The 15,471-nt window shown below is 38.7% G+C and overlaps 1 protein-coding gene across 2 annotated transcripts in view; it reads right to left on the reverse strand.

The window, feature by feature from the left end:
* The window catches only part of LOC106931385 (partitioning defective 3 homolog), a 389,759-nt gene that overhangs the window by 342,181 nt on the left and 32,107 nt on the right, over window positions 1-15,471 (reverse strand). For both annotated transcript variants that reach the window (XM_088001335.1, XM_088001334.1), the window contains exon 2: window positions 4,787-4,888. In XM_088001335.1, coding sequence (XP_087857461.1) covers window positions 4,787-4,888 — 102 coding nt within the window. The remainder of the gene's footprint in view (window positions 1-4,786; window positions 4,889-15,471) is intronic.

The raw sequence follows: 15,471 nt of genomic DNA on the forward strand, positions 1-15,471 counted from the left end.
AGTCTAGGTAAAGCTAAATCAAACTGCCTTATAGCATGCAACGAGAGATTTTGTTTTATATGTCTTTACTGATACAGTGAGGTTAACAATACTTTTTGACACAATCAGCATGACAGCAAGCAACTTTTAAAGGATTTGTTAGAGCTGAAAAAGAATCAATAGTACACAAGGCTTCCTAGAGGATAACTAACATGGTTTTCTGGAAACTATTCAACAAAATGCATCCAGACACACCCAAAACAAAATGAGCCTCAACCTTTTTAAGTCAGCTGGTGGCAGTGCTGGACCACAAAAGTAGAGAAGGAAATAACCAAAATATCTGCACCAAAATTCAGTGGAAAGATGAGATTTAACGTCTTATCTCTTCTTGTCAAAGCAGAAGGAGGTTGCTTAGTAAATAAACAAACAGTGAATTTCAACATTGGAAATCTAAGCTAATACCTGACATTTTGTTATTTTGACAGCTTTAGAACCACTGGAACAAACCTTGGAAACTGTAGCGAGGTCAGGTGTGTAACAAAAACCCAAAACCTACCCAACTGTGGCAAAACAGTCCTAATTTATTGGTCATGTGAAATGGAAGTTAGATCATCGGTGTGACAATCTGTGAAGCAGAAACCGACAGGTTGCAGCTTGCAGCAGCTCAGCAAGCGCATATGAATCACGTCTCATAGTAGAACTCCTGAACCTGAGCCAAGCAACACACATCGACACCCACACACACATCACCAGTTCAGATGAATATTCCTGAACTAATCACAGCACAAACAACACCGATGTCGTTGTTTTACACTCACTTCACACCAAATTAAAAAGTGTCACCCTGCACGTTTTACTAAAATGCGGAAATGAATTGGTGTTAACGATGAAGCTACTTCGTAGCGTAATTTCCTGGAAAATCTACAAAAGCTTATGGCTGCCTCCTGTGGAACAACACACCATCATTGGTTTTACTATTTGCTTTGCAAGTCAAGTAATGAGGTAATGGCATATTAAGGCCAATGTAAATAGAAAAAAGAGGAGTAAATCTCCACCCAAAAAAAAAAAACCCAAAAGCACATTTTTCAGTTTGAAAAGTTTAAAATTTGCAAACTCAGCAAATTTTTAGATTAGTTTCAAAGTTTCTAGAAAAAAAATTTGAGTCTTCTGAAAGTTTCTGAAATTAATCTAAAGAAAATTTGACAGAAATTTGATGCTACTCTTTTTTTTATATATACAATGGCCTTAATGTGTTGTTGTGACATCATCTAGTTCTTTTGGGTAAGTCTTTGTGTTTTTTCTGTCCTTCAGAGGTGTTTACTTGCATTGTGCACCTTGGAGCCATATATGAGAACACTTTGTGGATTTTTTTTTATGTGCTTGGCAGCAATAAAACACATGGGAGTGTTTTGTGAAAACTACAAGGGCAGCCTGAAATTGCCAGTTTTTACTATCAAAGATCCTTAGTGATCATTTTATGCCAAGCTTTTATAAAAGCTGCTGTATAACTACTTCCATCAAAAATAATTGCCAGGCAGATTTAAAACAAACCCAGGCCTACCAGTTAACCCCGCCATGCAGTACGGCATGTACCACTGCCATAATCTCACTAAATACTAGAGGAATTATGAATGCAAGGAGGGGGAAAAATCATCCCATCTGTTAGCTGTAGGGGAGAAAAAGGTTGTTCAGATGAACTACAACAGGAAGACTTCAAAATGTGCCACAACTATTTATGGTGGCACGATAATAAAGATATTTATTCTGTTCAAGAATCATCCAGGCGGAAAAATTCAAACACAAAACAAAGTGTTAACTTTTAAAGATCTGAAGATGAACAGCAATTTTCCTGACACGTCCATTATGGGATGAGGATCATTGGAACTCAAACAAGTTACTCGAATATATTCACTCATTCACAAAAATTCACTAAAGCGTTTACTGATAGATTTCCTGTGTTTGTTGATGTCATCAACCAGAAGAGACACAGGTTGATGACATCAGAACAAAATCCCCCCTCGCCCTCCAAGTAGAGATTTTAAAAACTTTGCATTTTGTAAAATTCTGTGGTTAAGATACAGATGTGTTTCCAATGTCAGAGTACATTTGTTAGTGAAATACATCATGCAGCAACAAAAAGGATTTAAACTAAACTTAAAATGATGTCTTGCTTATCATCATTTATACTAAAGCAACACTGAAGTCATATCCTTCTAAATTAAATTTTAATTAAATTTAAAAAGTGCAACTCGGCTTTTAAATAGCAAGACTTTTATTCAGTGTTAAATTTATCCCACTTGGCTGCACAGATCCAGCACACAGATTTTAAAAATGGGAACAATTCTTCAGTGTAAACTACTGCTTACTTACTCTAGATAAAATCAGCAATCTTTTTCTGACTCCACATACATATGTTACATATATTACCCCACATGACAAGTAGCCTGAAGCAGTGATACTTGCATGAACAGGAGGACGGCTGTTGTTCGTTACAGAAACTTAACAGCTTGACTTTGTTCTTGCTTGTCAAGAGTTTCGACAGCAAAAAAACAGGAAAGGAGGTAGTGGCGAATGGAAATAACTGGACAGACTGGCTTTACTTCTACAACTGTACACACACAAAGAAGCAAACACCCACAGAGAGAGATAAACTCCCCACACAGGTGTGCGTGCACACACACACACACACACACACACACATATATGTACCCTACCTGAACAAAGCTGGCTGACCCAGATCTGCCCCAGCTGAACTCTGCACTCTGTTATACTACAACTACCAACATGTCACTACAGGAAGTCTTTCATATCAGTTGTCACTATTTACTTTTAAAGAAAGGCTTGTGCAGCCAAGTATTTAGGGAATGCATAGAACAAAATAAGAAAAAAAAGAGAGAAACATTTATCTATTTTCTTAGAAAATCTGAGAAAATGGAGAGTGTAATGAGCTTACACGGCCACTAGAGGGAGTGCATACAGCATAAGAGTAAACTGATGAAATAAAAAAAAAAGAAGTATCCATGAGTCCATGATTTTTATACTATTTTTCTTCTTTTTAATAAAATTACCAAATTTATTCTAAATCTCTTCTCTTTTCATAATCAGTCATCTGGTTTCCGATGGTTACAGATGACAGGCCAAAGGAGACAGAGAAAGCTGCTGAGATTAGAAGGAAAACGGGAGAAAGGTGTGTATGTGGCAACAGGTGCAAAACAGCTGCTATCCTCCTTGATCCAATCTAATGTGTAACCATGGCAGCTACCGGTTATTATCAGGTGAGTAGGAACTTATGCATAAATGGGTTTTTGTCTGGCTCAGCGGGGAAAAAATGCTCCTTTAGACCTAAGAGCATTTGTAAAGTTAGTCACATGGATTAACTGTTCAATTAAAAAGAATATGAATGTTTAAATTTCAGATCTTGCAAATATTTTATCCAATGGCACTATGTTGATTAATTTAGGCTAAATGTTGCAATCCTGCCTTTAAGACACTTAAGTAAGTAGTGTCTTACTACTATGCACTTAAGTAAGTAGTGCATATATTTTTGCACTACTTAAGTGCAAAAATATATGAACGAATAATAATAACACTTCAAAGGTATAGGTAGATATGTACAAAGAAATTAGCTGGTGACTAGAGTTGGTTGATTTTCTGTTTAGTGAATGTACTATAGGCACTGCCACCACACCAACATAAAATAACAGGAAGGTTGAACAGAGTAAATCACAGTAGTTCTGTTTTGTCCCTTTAAGTTTTAAAAGGGGCAGTGTGTGACTTCCATGAACATAGCGACATTTTATAGCATAGTTAGGCTACTATGCTACCTTCAGTTGTTAGAAATGCAATATAAAATATGAAAAGAATGTTTACTTTCTGATTTAATGCCTTGAAATTGTGCCTCTGTTTCTTTAAAAACTCCTGCTCTTTCTGAAACTCCGCTTTCAGGAAGTCATCATGACATGACTCCTATTAACTCCAACAACGTTTTTACCAGCGTTACTCTGAGAAGTAGCTCATATAATGAGCTCAACAGAAGCGGAGTTCCACAAGGTGCTGGCTAATTGCTGCTGGCTAGTCTGAAGGAGCTGAGTGAGGTGAAGGTGGTGCTAGGTCCACCCATCTGAATGGTTGCCACAAGAGATCAAAGTCAATTTTACATTGTACTAATGTACTAACCCCCTTTAAAGCTTTAAAAAACTAATAGACATGATGACCAAATTAAACAGCATTTTATCTAAACAAATAAAGTCAGGTTTGCAAGTTACCCATCAATAACTTCAAATTTGGGAATAGCTCACCAACTGGCCCAACATTAAAGCTAACGGTGACTAAGGTGTAGTCACCACTGCTCCCATGGGAAGAATCCAGTGGCATTGTGGGTAACGGCCCAGACAGGGCAGTGAAAGAGTGAGTACTGTGATCATGATCCTGACACCATGTTTCTACCACATACTGGCAAATGAAATCACACAAACAAAGCAAATTAGGGCCTTAAAGTAACACGGCGTCATTAAACCTTCCACTAGTGGGAAGCTCAAAACAGGTTGAAATAATTAAATCAAGGAAATGATTTGTGTTCAGAAGTTCTGTGCTGTTTAATGGGGACTAGATCAAGAACACATGACACTGCAGCCTTAGTAAAGCAAGCCTTTCAGTTTGTGTGGCAAGTTCTAATATGATTTGAAGGAAATGTGACTGACAAATTAGAAAAGAGACAGAAGCTGATTGAAGTTTAAAAAGAAATGAAATATCAGTGATGCAATGCAAATACATACTTATTTGCATAGTAAAATATAACTGGACTTACCCTATCCTTGTCATCTACCACGTCACACAGCATGTCATCAAGGTCCAAAATGCCTCCATCGCCATGCTCCAGTCTGTGGACCTGAACCCAGTAGCTGGGGTCCTGGGGAAAAAAAAAAGATAGTTCATAAGCTCTGTAATGAGATTTGCTTCATTTGAACCATATAGACACAGGATTTGCTGCGTTATGCGAGTTAAGCCACAAAACACTGCGCGGCCAAGTGAATTACCAGCTTGTGTCTTCTTAGGAATCAGCTGGTCTGATCATCATGGGGTTTATATTATGATCCGGTTCGCTGGCGCACATATAGGATGTGACATGGTTAGGGATTGAAACTGTGGAGTGTGGTCATTCCCTAAACAAGTAGTCTAGACCTTTCTATTTGGGGCAATCTATGTTATGTGATTAAGGGCCGTTCTTATTTATATATTTGAATGAATAAAAATAAATAAGTCTTCATTCTTCTATGCTGAAGTAAAAGTAGCTGTCATTTCCTGTTTTGTATCTGCTGTATGGAAATGGTTCAGGCATGAATAACGCTGAGCTGAAACTTCAGTGATACCTGATAAAGTCAGTCTACGTTCATAGCCCAGCTTTACTCTTTATGGCAATTTGCAGAGTTGTTTATCCAGATTTCATTTCCAAAGTGCTTTTCTTACGATACATTCAAACTCACTAAAGGCATAACCATTTATAATGTAAACAGGTCAATTATAAACTTTAAAAAGGCTCCATCATGCTCTCATTCTCATTTTATTCATTAAGACATGTTATATGATAAATTGTCTATTGAACTAACCCTCAAAACATATTCAGCTGCAGCTAAAAGCTGAAACATTCATTTAAAATGTACAATTTTCAGGTTGGTTGATGGCTAATCATGTATGCCACAGAATTACAGATAAAAAGTTCTTATTAAAATTAGGAGTGCACCAATTGCAATTTCCTGTAATTTTTTGGTCTTTTTGGCCGATTCTTTTTGTCTAAGTTGGCAACAGTGGGGCTCACTACTGTTAGCGCAGGTGCAGCTGTGACCTGGTGAGCGGTTCCATCAGTCAAACTTCTCTTACAACAAAGCAACAGGGGACAGTAGCTGATTTTCAGGCATTTGCAAAGGTAGATAAGATCACTGGATAAGACCGGTTTCTCATGCAACTATCGTCCAATCTCCTAAAATTAAGGAAATCAATGCACCCCTAGTTACAATGTCAAACTTTTACATCTAAATTTAACAATTATGCAAAGTAGAAGACTGGTTCTGTTGGAATGTAATCTGTGGTCTAGTGTTAGCCACCTCTGATTTGTGGCTGATATGCATTTTGAAACACTGATAATGATCCAATATTGTCACCTTCCTAAAATAATGGCACGAAATAATCCCTTGACAAAAAATGACTTGGGCCATTATTTTAGGAAAGTGACGACGTATTAAAAACACACGAAGAACTGATGAGGATTTAAAACAATTCAATTCACCACTCAACTGATATTCAGTCCAATCTATTATCTATGTGATAAATTAGGAAGGAGCAAGGATGAGTCATTGTCTCTCACAGAATGAAAGAAAACATATTTAACGTTTTCAAGAAAAACGTCTTGTACGATCTGTCACATAATATATGACCTTATCGGTTGAAAAACAAAAATAAAGCAGTTCCTTTATAGTGGAGTATTGTAGCTCCTTATAAGTGGGGGAAATTTAAACACTGACATCAATAACAGTTATGATAGATTGCTGAGATTTGGTGAGTATTACAGCAAAGTTGCTTTGTTTTTTTCTTCTTCAGAGTTTACAGACTCTCTCCCAACTTTTATGGAACATGCTGATAGTTCCATAAAAGATGTCCATGGAAATGTCGGCAGCCGTTTGGAATCTCAGAGTCAGGCTAATATAGGAGGCTAAAGCTAGCTTAAATTGTCAACTCAGTCATCAATTTGTCTTTTGATGAAATATTAGTAAAATCTCGTTTCACAAAGGCTCCTCTCTCACACAGTGTCATATCGTCTCTGTTGAGTTTATTTAATAAGTGATCAAGCATGAAGTCTTGGGAAGAAAAAACATTTTAATGCCATTCTGCATTTTTTCCTAAAGAAAAATGGGATTTTGCCAAAAACCTATAGGATACCAACTACTTCTACTTATTCTAGCCCCGAAGACACAACATAACAGAGAAAATAGTAAGTTCAGTGACTGCCCTTCTTTCTAAAGTAAATTTGGAAACAGGCACGTCTTTCATCTCTTTTTTTGGGATCCTTCATTTTCACTACTTCTCTCTCATCCAAACTAAACTGTCTCCATAATTTGAAGGCATTTTGGTTAAATGCCTTCGTGTTGTACTGAATTGTGGTTCACCAGGGATAATGGTCCAAATTGAGAGGGAAACAATCGTGTGGTATCTTTTTTTTCCTTTTGAGATCATTAAAAGAGAGAAGAAGAAAAAAAAAACAACTGAAGTTAATTCTAGAAGACAAAAAAAAGAATCTGGCAGATTTGATCTAAATCAAAAGGGAAGACAAGCTAAAAGTTACCATACAGAGTACACATAACACACATCTTACTCTCCAGTTGAAAGAAAATATTCTCTATGTTCCAGATTTAAACGTAATGAAATATACTTTGTGCTTTGAAGGAGTCCAATCAGGAAGACAAAATTCAATAAACTACTTCTGCGATGCAGCCTGATAAAAGTTGACCAAAACCCAGGAGAGACAAAAACAGCTGAAATCCAACCTCTCTGGAAGTTATTACAAGCCACAAAGTGACCCTCGGTATTCAAAAAAGATGTGTTCAAATGCTGACTAAGTCTATGTCTGCTTGGTAAAATCTTGATCCAAACATGTTCCACAGATGGATTACAAGGAACAAATATTCTGGGGGAAGCTCAACCACACAAATTAATCTCAGCATTACACTTGGGATGGATCGAAGGGGGAGGGGGGGAAAACAGCTTTCATATGCTCTATTTAGGTTGGACTTGTGAAGACATATCTTGGAACATTTTATCTGCAGTGCTTTGCTTCATGCAAACGGAAAACAGCTCTCTAATGTATTGTGGTTGTGTTTTATATTGTCATCCTTTTGGCTCACACGCACGTGGTGATGACACGCAAATACAGTAACTTGCGAAATTACCCTCTGAACTTCACATTCTGTGATGTTATAATGTCAAGTTATGGGTGATTTTCAAGAGAAAAGGAGGAAGTTGCACTGTAAATGTTAAAAAAAAAGGGTGGAGGGGGGGGGACACAAACAAGTAACTATTTTAACTTCAATTGTTTTACCAGTGTTGCACTGAGAAGGAGCTCATATAATGAGCTCAGCAGATGCACAGTGTCTGCTAATTGCTTCTGGCTAGTCTGAAGGAGCTAATCTATGAGGTGGAGGATCGGAAGCTTGGAAACTGCATCTCCGAGGAGGAGCTTTATCCTTGAAGGCGGAGCTAGGTTCACCCAGGTGTTTTGCACAGCTGAATGGATGAACGGGAGATTACAGGATTTCTCAAATATGCATGAAAAAAATAAATAAAATCAAGACAACACTCCAGACATGTTTTTGATGAGGGAATAACCTTAAAACATTATTTAACACCAAAGCTGTCCCTTTAATTTTCTACTCAACTTGTCAAAGGAGCTTCTTCTACATGTGTAATTTTTGTCCACTATGATTGTGAGAATCTTTTTGTGGTCACCCTGGATTTTACTTAAGGCAATCAGAGCAAAGACGGATGAATGTGATGCCACATTTTTCAGATTATTCTGTTCAACTTCATAGCTCTATGGTAGTTTGTACATCGAGGGAAAGACGGGAAAAGTTCAAGGGTCATGAACACTTTTTCAAGACACTTTACACAAAACATGTTGGCAAGCTTAAAAAATGTGCATTAGGACATTTACAGTTGGAAAAATTATAAACAATAATATCCGTATTGGTTACTTCCCAAAATAAATAATCACTGACTTAAATTATGACAACTAATGCCTCCTACAGTCATGTTTGTAAGAGAGAAGTGTTGAAGTGTACTTAATCATACAGTTTTGTTTTTGCATACAGTCTTCCATCTGACAGGGTCTAAGCAAATGGTGAACTGGAAACCAGTACAAATGTAAAGAAGAGAAACTGAAAAGAGGGAGATGATCATTTTAACAAAGGGAGCTTTATGATGCAGCCATTTCTATGACTGCAGCACATAGTAACAGCTGGTACAGGGAGGACAGCACTGAGCTGATAAAGTCTTAGCAAACATAAGAGTTAACCTCAAACTGTTACCACATCTCTGCAGGAAAAAAAACCCCAAAAACAGTCCATTATTTTACAGAGTGGAGTGGAGACATCAGGACTGACATCAGGACTCTTTACACATGCACTTATGTTTTCCTCAGAGTGTGATTTATTGCAGTGTAACGTCAAGTTCCATTTGACATCACTGGAAGTCTGCACAGAGAGAACACCACTCTCTTTTACGGGTCGGTGTGGCAACAGAGGATCTCTCTGACCCGTGGGGTGTTAGTTGGATGGGAACTGCTCCATTATCAGATAACAATAGAACTGTAATCATGAACTAGAAAATTCCGCAGAAATTTTAAGGGGCATGCCAAAGTGTGCCCGTCGGTTTTTAATCAAGCGTTCTGATGCAAAAAATTAGCATTAATGCTAAAGAAAGCTTCAATGTAGTCAATAACCTGTGGTGAGTCAGAAACATGTTGACTAAACTGCACCTGTACCATTCAGTATGTTGAAATTAATGCATAAGCCAAAATGCTAATATTAGCGTGAAGACTAATATTCATGTAGGATGTTAGGATGTGCACTGCCTTGCTGCGCAAGGCAGTGCACTAGTGGGGGCAGTAAAATGCTAAATTTTGTGCTAATGTTGTGCACAATCTTGTGCTAATGTTAATGAACTGCCTTGCTGCGCAAGGCAGTTCACTATCCTGAGGAAAAAAACTGCGAAAAAAGCTTAATATTATTGCAACGCCTACGGCGTTGCACTAGCATGAGAGGAGTGCAGCAACTCTTTGAAGCAGTTAGTTTTTCTGATCAAAGCGGCTTACTGTTCAGCATCCATAAGAGCAATCCGAAAACTTTTTGAAGCATATCAGAGGGCAATTTCTTGTCTCCGATGGAACCACGATTTAAATCTGTAGTTCTCTCTGCACTAACCTGAGAGAAAAACATAATAAAGGCCTGAGAGGAATATTCAGGCTTTTATTTTGAAATTTTCAGTAAGCTTCATTTTAAATGGCCACACTAATCCCATGTCTAACAGTGGTTGGGTTAAACAGTTTATATATAATACCCAGAACATTCTGCCCTGTCTGTAGTTATAACATTCTGCTCACCTTCTTTCTGTAATAAGTCAGAGTTCCACCATTATGTACTTCTTAACTGCCAGCTCAGCCCTCCTTTGTAATGATTGAGGGTTCCACCATGTTGACCTTCCGACCTTCTGCTCAGGCCTCTGTAGTAAAGTGTTCCATCGTGTTTAGAACTACAAAGATGGCGTTTTTGTAGTCCTAAGGAGCAGTTTGGCTTTTGTCTGTGTTCTGTTGCTATAGTGACCAAGCCTCCCCCTGTGTTTCTCCAGACAGGGGGAGAAACAATTCTATCTGTTTGAGCCAGCCAGTTTCACTCCAAAAAGCTGTCCGAACAACTCCTTTCCATTCGGGAACCGTGATACGTATTCGAAAACCGTTTGAAGCATATGAGAGGGCTATTTGTCGTCTCATTTAGTACCGCGATTCATATCTGTAGCTCATTCACAGTAATTGCAGTGATGAGAGAAAAATGGTGTGCGCTGAGCTCAGAGCTTTTTCAGAAATGTATGTAAAAAGAGCAATTACATGATGTAAAAATTGTCAAGACTTATACTTTGAAAATTTTCAATAAGCTTCAATAAAGCTTCATTTGAAATTGCCACACTAATTTCATGTGTAATAGTGATCAGGATAAATGAGTTATATAATGCTCAAAGCACAAGTAGTTTATAATACCAGCCAACTCCTCCTCTGTAATAACTGAGTGTTCCGCCATGTTGTAGTTCTGACATGCTGCCCAGGCCTCTGTTTTAACTGAGTCTTGGCCATAGATAGAACTACAGTTATGGCAGTTATGGCTGCTGGTTTGTAGTCCAAACCAGCAGCCTTTCTCTGGATTCTGTTGCTATAGCGATTGGCCCTCAGCCAACTGCTGTGTGTGTGAGACAGAAAGCTGGGGAAGGACTTCAATTAACATTAATGCTAATGTTAATGAACTGCCTTGCTGCGCAAGGCAGTTCACTATCTTGAGACAAAAAAACATAAAAAAGCTTAATATTCGTCGTGAGTGGACATTGCAGAGTTTTATTTTGAAACTTTCAGTAAACTTAATTTCCATAACCACACTAATCCAATGTGTAACAGTGGTTTGGTTAATCCACCTGTATAATGCCCAAAACAGGAAGTAGTTCTAACTGCCAGCTGAGGCCTCCTCTGTAATAATTGAGTGTTCCGCCATGTTGTAGTTCTGACCTTCTGCTCTGCCCTCTGTATTAAAGTGTTCCGCCATATTTAGAACTACAGAGTCTTTGTAGTCCAAACCCCAGCAGTTCTCCCTCTCTGCATTCTGTTGCTATAGTGATGAAAGTGCCCTGTGTGTGTCAGACTTATCTATCTTTATGAGACACCCAGTCAGTTTTAATGGAAAAAGCAGTCCGAACGACTGCTTCCCGTTTGGGTTCCGTAAGTCCGATCCAAAAACCGTTTGAAGCATATGAGAGGGCTATTTCTCATCTCATCTATTACCGCGATTCATATCTGTAGCTCAATCACAGTAATTGCAGTGATGAGAGAAAAATGGTGTGCGCTGAGCTCAGAAATTTTTCAGAAAAGTCTGAAAATGAATGGTGGAGTGCCTGAAGGTACCCTGTCACTTGATTTTGCTCTGAAGCACCTTGACAGAAAACCGTCAGCCCTAGAGAAATTTTGAAGACATTTTACCGGAGCAGGCATTCGTATCAATGTCATGACCGACTTTCATACCGATAGACCAATTTTTGCACCCATGAGAGCGATTTCAAAATTATTTTGGGGTCAAAAATCCACTCTTTTTCTCACTCTAAAAAAGCGGCAGTTGGTGTCAGTTACACTCTAAGATTCATCGAAGATTGGCAGTTGGAAATTTTGCTCGTTTTTCGCTTTTTACGTCGCCATCGTAACTCCGATCCCCAATAAAAATAATAGCTCACATCTCGGCACCGAGCCGCACGTTTTGATACCACTTTTGTGGGTGGGCACGCAGCGGTACGAGCCGCATTAACGGTGACGGAAGAATAATAAATAATACTAGAAAATTCCGCAGAAATTTTGAGGGGCATGCCAAAGTGTGCCCGTCGCTTTTTAATCAAGCCTTCTGATGCAAAAAATTAGCATTAATGCTAAAGAAAGCTGCAATGTAGTCAATAACCTGTGGTGAGTCAGAAACATGTTGACTAAACTGTACCTGTACCATTCAGTATGTTGAAATTAATGCATAAGCCAAAATGCTAATATTAGCATGAAGACTAATATTCATGTAGGATGTGTGGCATCACTAGCATGTTTTCTGTCATTGATTTACTCCATTCAGTATACTGAACATCGCTAATAAGTAAGAAAATTATCTAATAGCTACCTTTAGGGAAAAGGCTAATGCTAATGCTAATGCACTGCCTTGCTGCGCAAGGCAGTGCACTAGTGGGGGCAGTAAAATGCTAAACTTGTGCTAATGTTAATGAACTGCCTTGCTGCGCAAGGCAGTTCACTATCCTGAGGAAAAAAAATGCGAAAAAAGCTTAATATTATTGCAACGCCTACGGCGTTGCACTAGCATGAGAGGAATATGCAGACTTTTATTTTGAAACTTTCAGTAGGCTTCATTTTAACCACCACACCAATTCAATGTGTAAAAGTAGTTTGTTTAAACATTTCACATAAAGCCCAAAGCTGATGTGAAAAATATCAAGGCTTTTATTTTGAAATTTTCATTAAGCTTCATTTTAATTGACCACAGCAATAAAATGTGTAACAGTGGTTGGGTTAATCCAACTATATAATGCCCAAAACAGCAAGTAGTTCTAAATGCCAGTTCAGCCCTAATCTGTGGTATCTGAAAGTTCCGCCATGTTGTAGTTCTGACCTTCAGTCATTGTAGTTCTAAAGAGCAGCTCAACTATCATGTTAGTGAGACACACAGGGAGAGAGAATTCTAACTGTTTGAAGCAGTTAGTTTTTCTGATCAAAGCGGCTTACTGTTCAGCATCCATAAGAGCAATCCGAAAACTTTTTGAAGCATATAAGAGGGCAATTTCTTGTCTCCGATGGAAACACGATTTAAATCTGTAGTTGTCTCTGCACTAACCTGAGAGAAAAACATAATAAAGGCCCAAGAGGAATATTCAGGCTTTTATTTTGAAATTTTCAGTAAGCTTCATTTTAAATGGCCACACTAATCCAATATCTAACAGTGGTTGGGTTAAACCAGTTTATATATAATGCCCAGAACATTCTGCCCTGTCTGTAGTTATAACATTCTGCTCACCTTCTTTCTGTAATAAGTCAGAGTTCCACCATTATGTACTTCTTAACTGCCAGCTCAGCCCTCCTTTGTAATGATTGAGGGTTCCACCATGTTGACCTTCCGACCTTCTGCTCAGGCCTCTGTAGTAAAGTGTTCCATCGTGTTTAGAACTACAAAGATGGTGTTTTTGTAGTCCTAAGGAGCAGTTTGGCTTTTGTCTGTGTTCTGTTGCTATAGTGATCAAGCCTCCCCCTGTGTTTCTCCAGACAGGGGGAGAAACAATTCTATCTGTTTGAGCCAGCCAGTTTCACTCCAAAAAGCTGTTCGAACAACTCCTTTCCATTCGGGAACCGTGATACGTATTCGAAAACCGTTTGAAGCGTATGAGAGGGCTATTTGTCGTCTCATTTAGTACCGCGATTCATATCTGTAGCTCATTCACAGTAATTGCAGTGATGAGAGAAAAATGGTGTGCGCTGAGCTCAGAACTTTTTGCAGAAATGTATGTAAAAAGAGCAATTACATGATGTAAAAATTGTCAAGGCTTTTATTTTGAAAAATTTCAATAAGCTTCATTTGAAATTGCCACACTAATTTCATGTGTAATAGTGATCAGGTTAAATCAGTTATATAATGCTCAAAGCACAAGTTGTTTATAATACCAGCCAACTCCTCCTCTGTAATAATTGAGTGTTCCGCCATGTTGTAGTTCTGACATGCTGGTCAGGCCTCTATTTTAACTGAGTCTTGGCCATAGATAGAACTACAGTTATGGCAGTTATGGCTGCTGGTTTGTAGTCCAAACCAGCAGCCTTTCTCTGGATTCTGTTGCTCTAGCGATTGGCCCTCAGCCAACTGCTGTGTGTGTGAGACAGAAAGCTGGGGAAGGATTTCAATCTTTAAGACAACCATGAAATGCTAATGTTAATGAACTGCCTTGCTGCGCAAGGCAGTTCACTATCCTGAGAAAAAAAACATAAAAAAAAGATTTTCATTTTTGCATCGCCTACGGCGATGCACTTTTGTCAGTGCAATTTTCAGAGTTTTATTTTGAAACTTTCAGTAAACTTAATTTTCATAACCACACTAATCCAATGTGTAACAGTGGTTTGGTTAATCCACCTGTATAATGCCCAAAACAGGAAGTAGTTCTAACTGCCAGCTCAGGCCTCCTCTGTAATAATTGAGTGTTCCGCCATGTTGTAGTTCTGACCTTCTGCTCTGCCCTCTGCATTAAAGTGTTCCGCCATATTTAGAACTACAGAGTCTTTGTAGTCCAAACCCCAGCAGTTCTCCCTCTCTGCATTCTGTTGCTATAGTGATGAAAGTGCCCTGTGTGTGTCAGACTTATCTATCTTTATGAGACACCCAGTCAGTTTTAATGGAAAAAGCAGTCCGAACGACTGCTTCCCGTTCGGGTTCCGTAAGTCCGATCCAAAAACCGTTTGAAGCATATGAGAGGGCTATTTCTCATCTCATCTATTACCGCGATTCATATCTGTAGCTCAATCACAGTAATTGCAGTGATGAGAGAAAAATGGTGTGCGCTGAGCTCAGAGATTTTTCAGAAATGTATGTAAAACACTGGAGAGGAGCGTCAGTTATCCTGTCCCAAAACTTTGCTCTGAAGCACCTGGACCGAAAACCATAAGCCCTAGGGAAATTTTGAAAACATTTTACCGGAGCAGGCATTCGTATCAATGTCATGACCGACTTTCATACCAATAGAGCAATTTTTGCACCCATGAGAGCGATTTCAAAATTATTTTGGGGTCAAAATTCCACTCTTTTTCTCACTCTAAAAAGCGGCAGTTGGTTTCAGTTACACTCTAAGGTTTCGGCAGTTGGAAATTTCGCTCGTTTTTCGCTTTTTACGTCGCCGTCGTAACTCCGATCCCCAATAAAAGTAATAGCTCCAATGCCGGGATCGAGACACACGTTTTGATACCACTTTTGTGGGTGGGCACGCAGCGGTACGAGCCGCATTAACGGTAATGGAAGAAGTTGTTATAATAATAATAATATCCAGGCGTTCTATTGGGTGTAGAACAATAGGTGCCTGCCATGCAATGCATGGAGGCAGTGACTGACCTGCTTCGCAGGTCAGTCACTGCTCTCCTTATGCATTGCTAATGGCATGCCCCAAATATAA

Source organism: Poecilia mexicana, unplaced genomic scaffold (assembly GCF_051168715.1).
Source record: "Poecilia mexicana isolate PSO_F unplaced genomic scaffold, ASM5116871v1 scaffold_20, whole genome shotgun sequence".
Classification (NCBI taxonomy): Eukaryota; Metazoa; Chordata; class Actinopteri; order Cyprinodontiformes; family Poeciliidae; genus Poecilia; species Poecilia mexicana.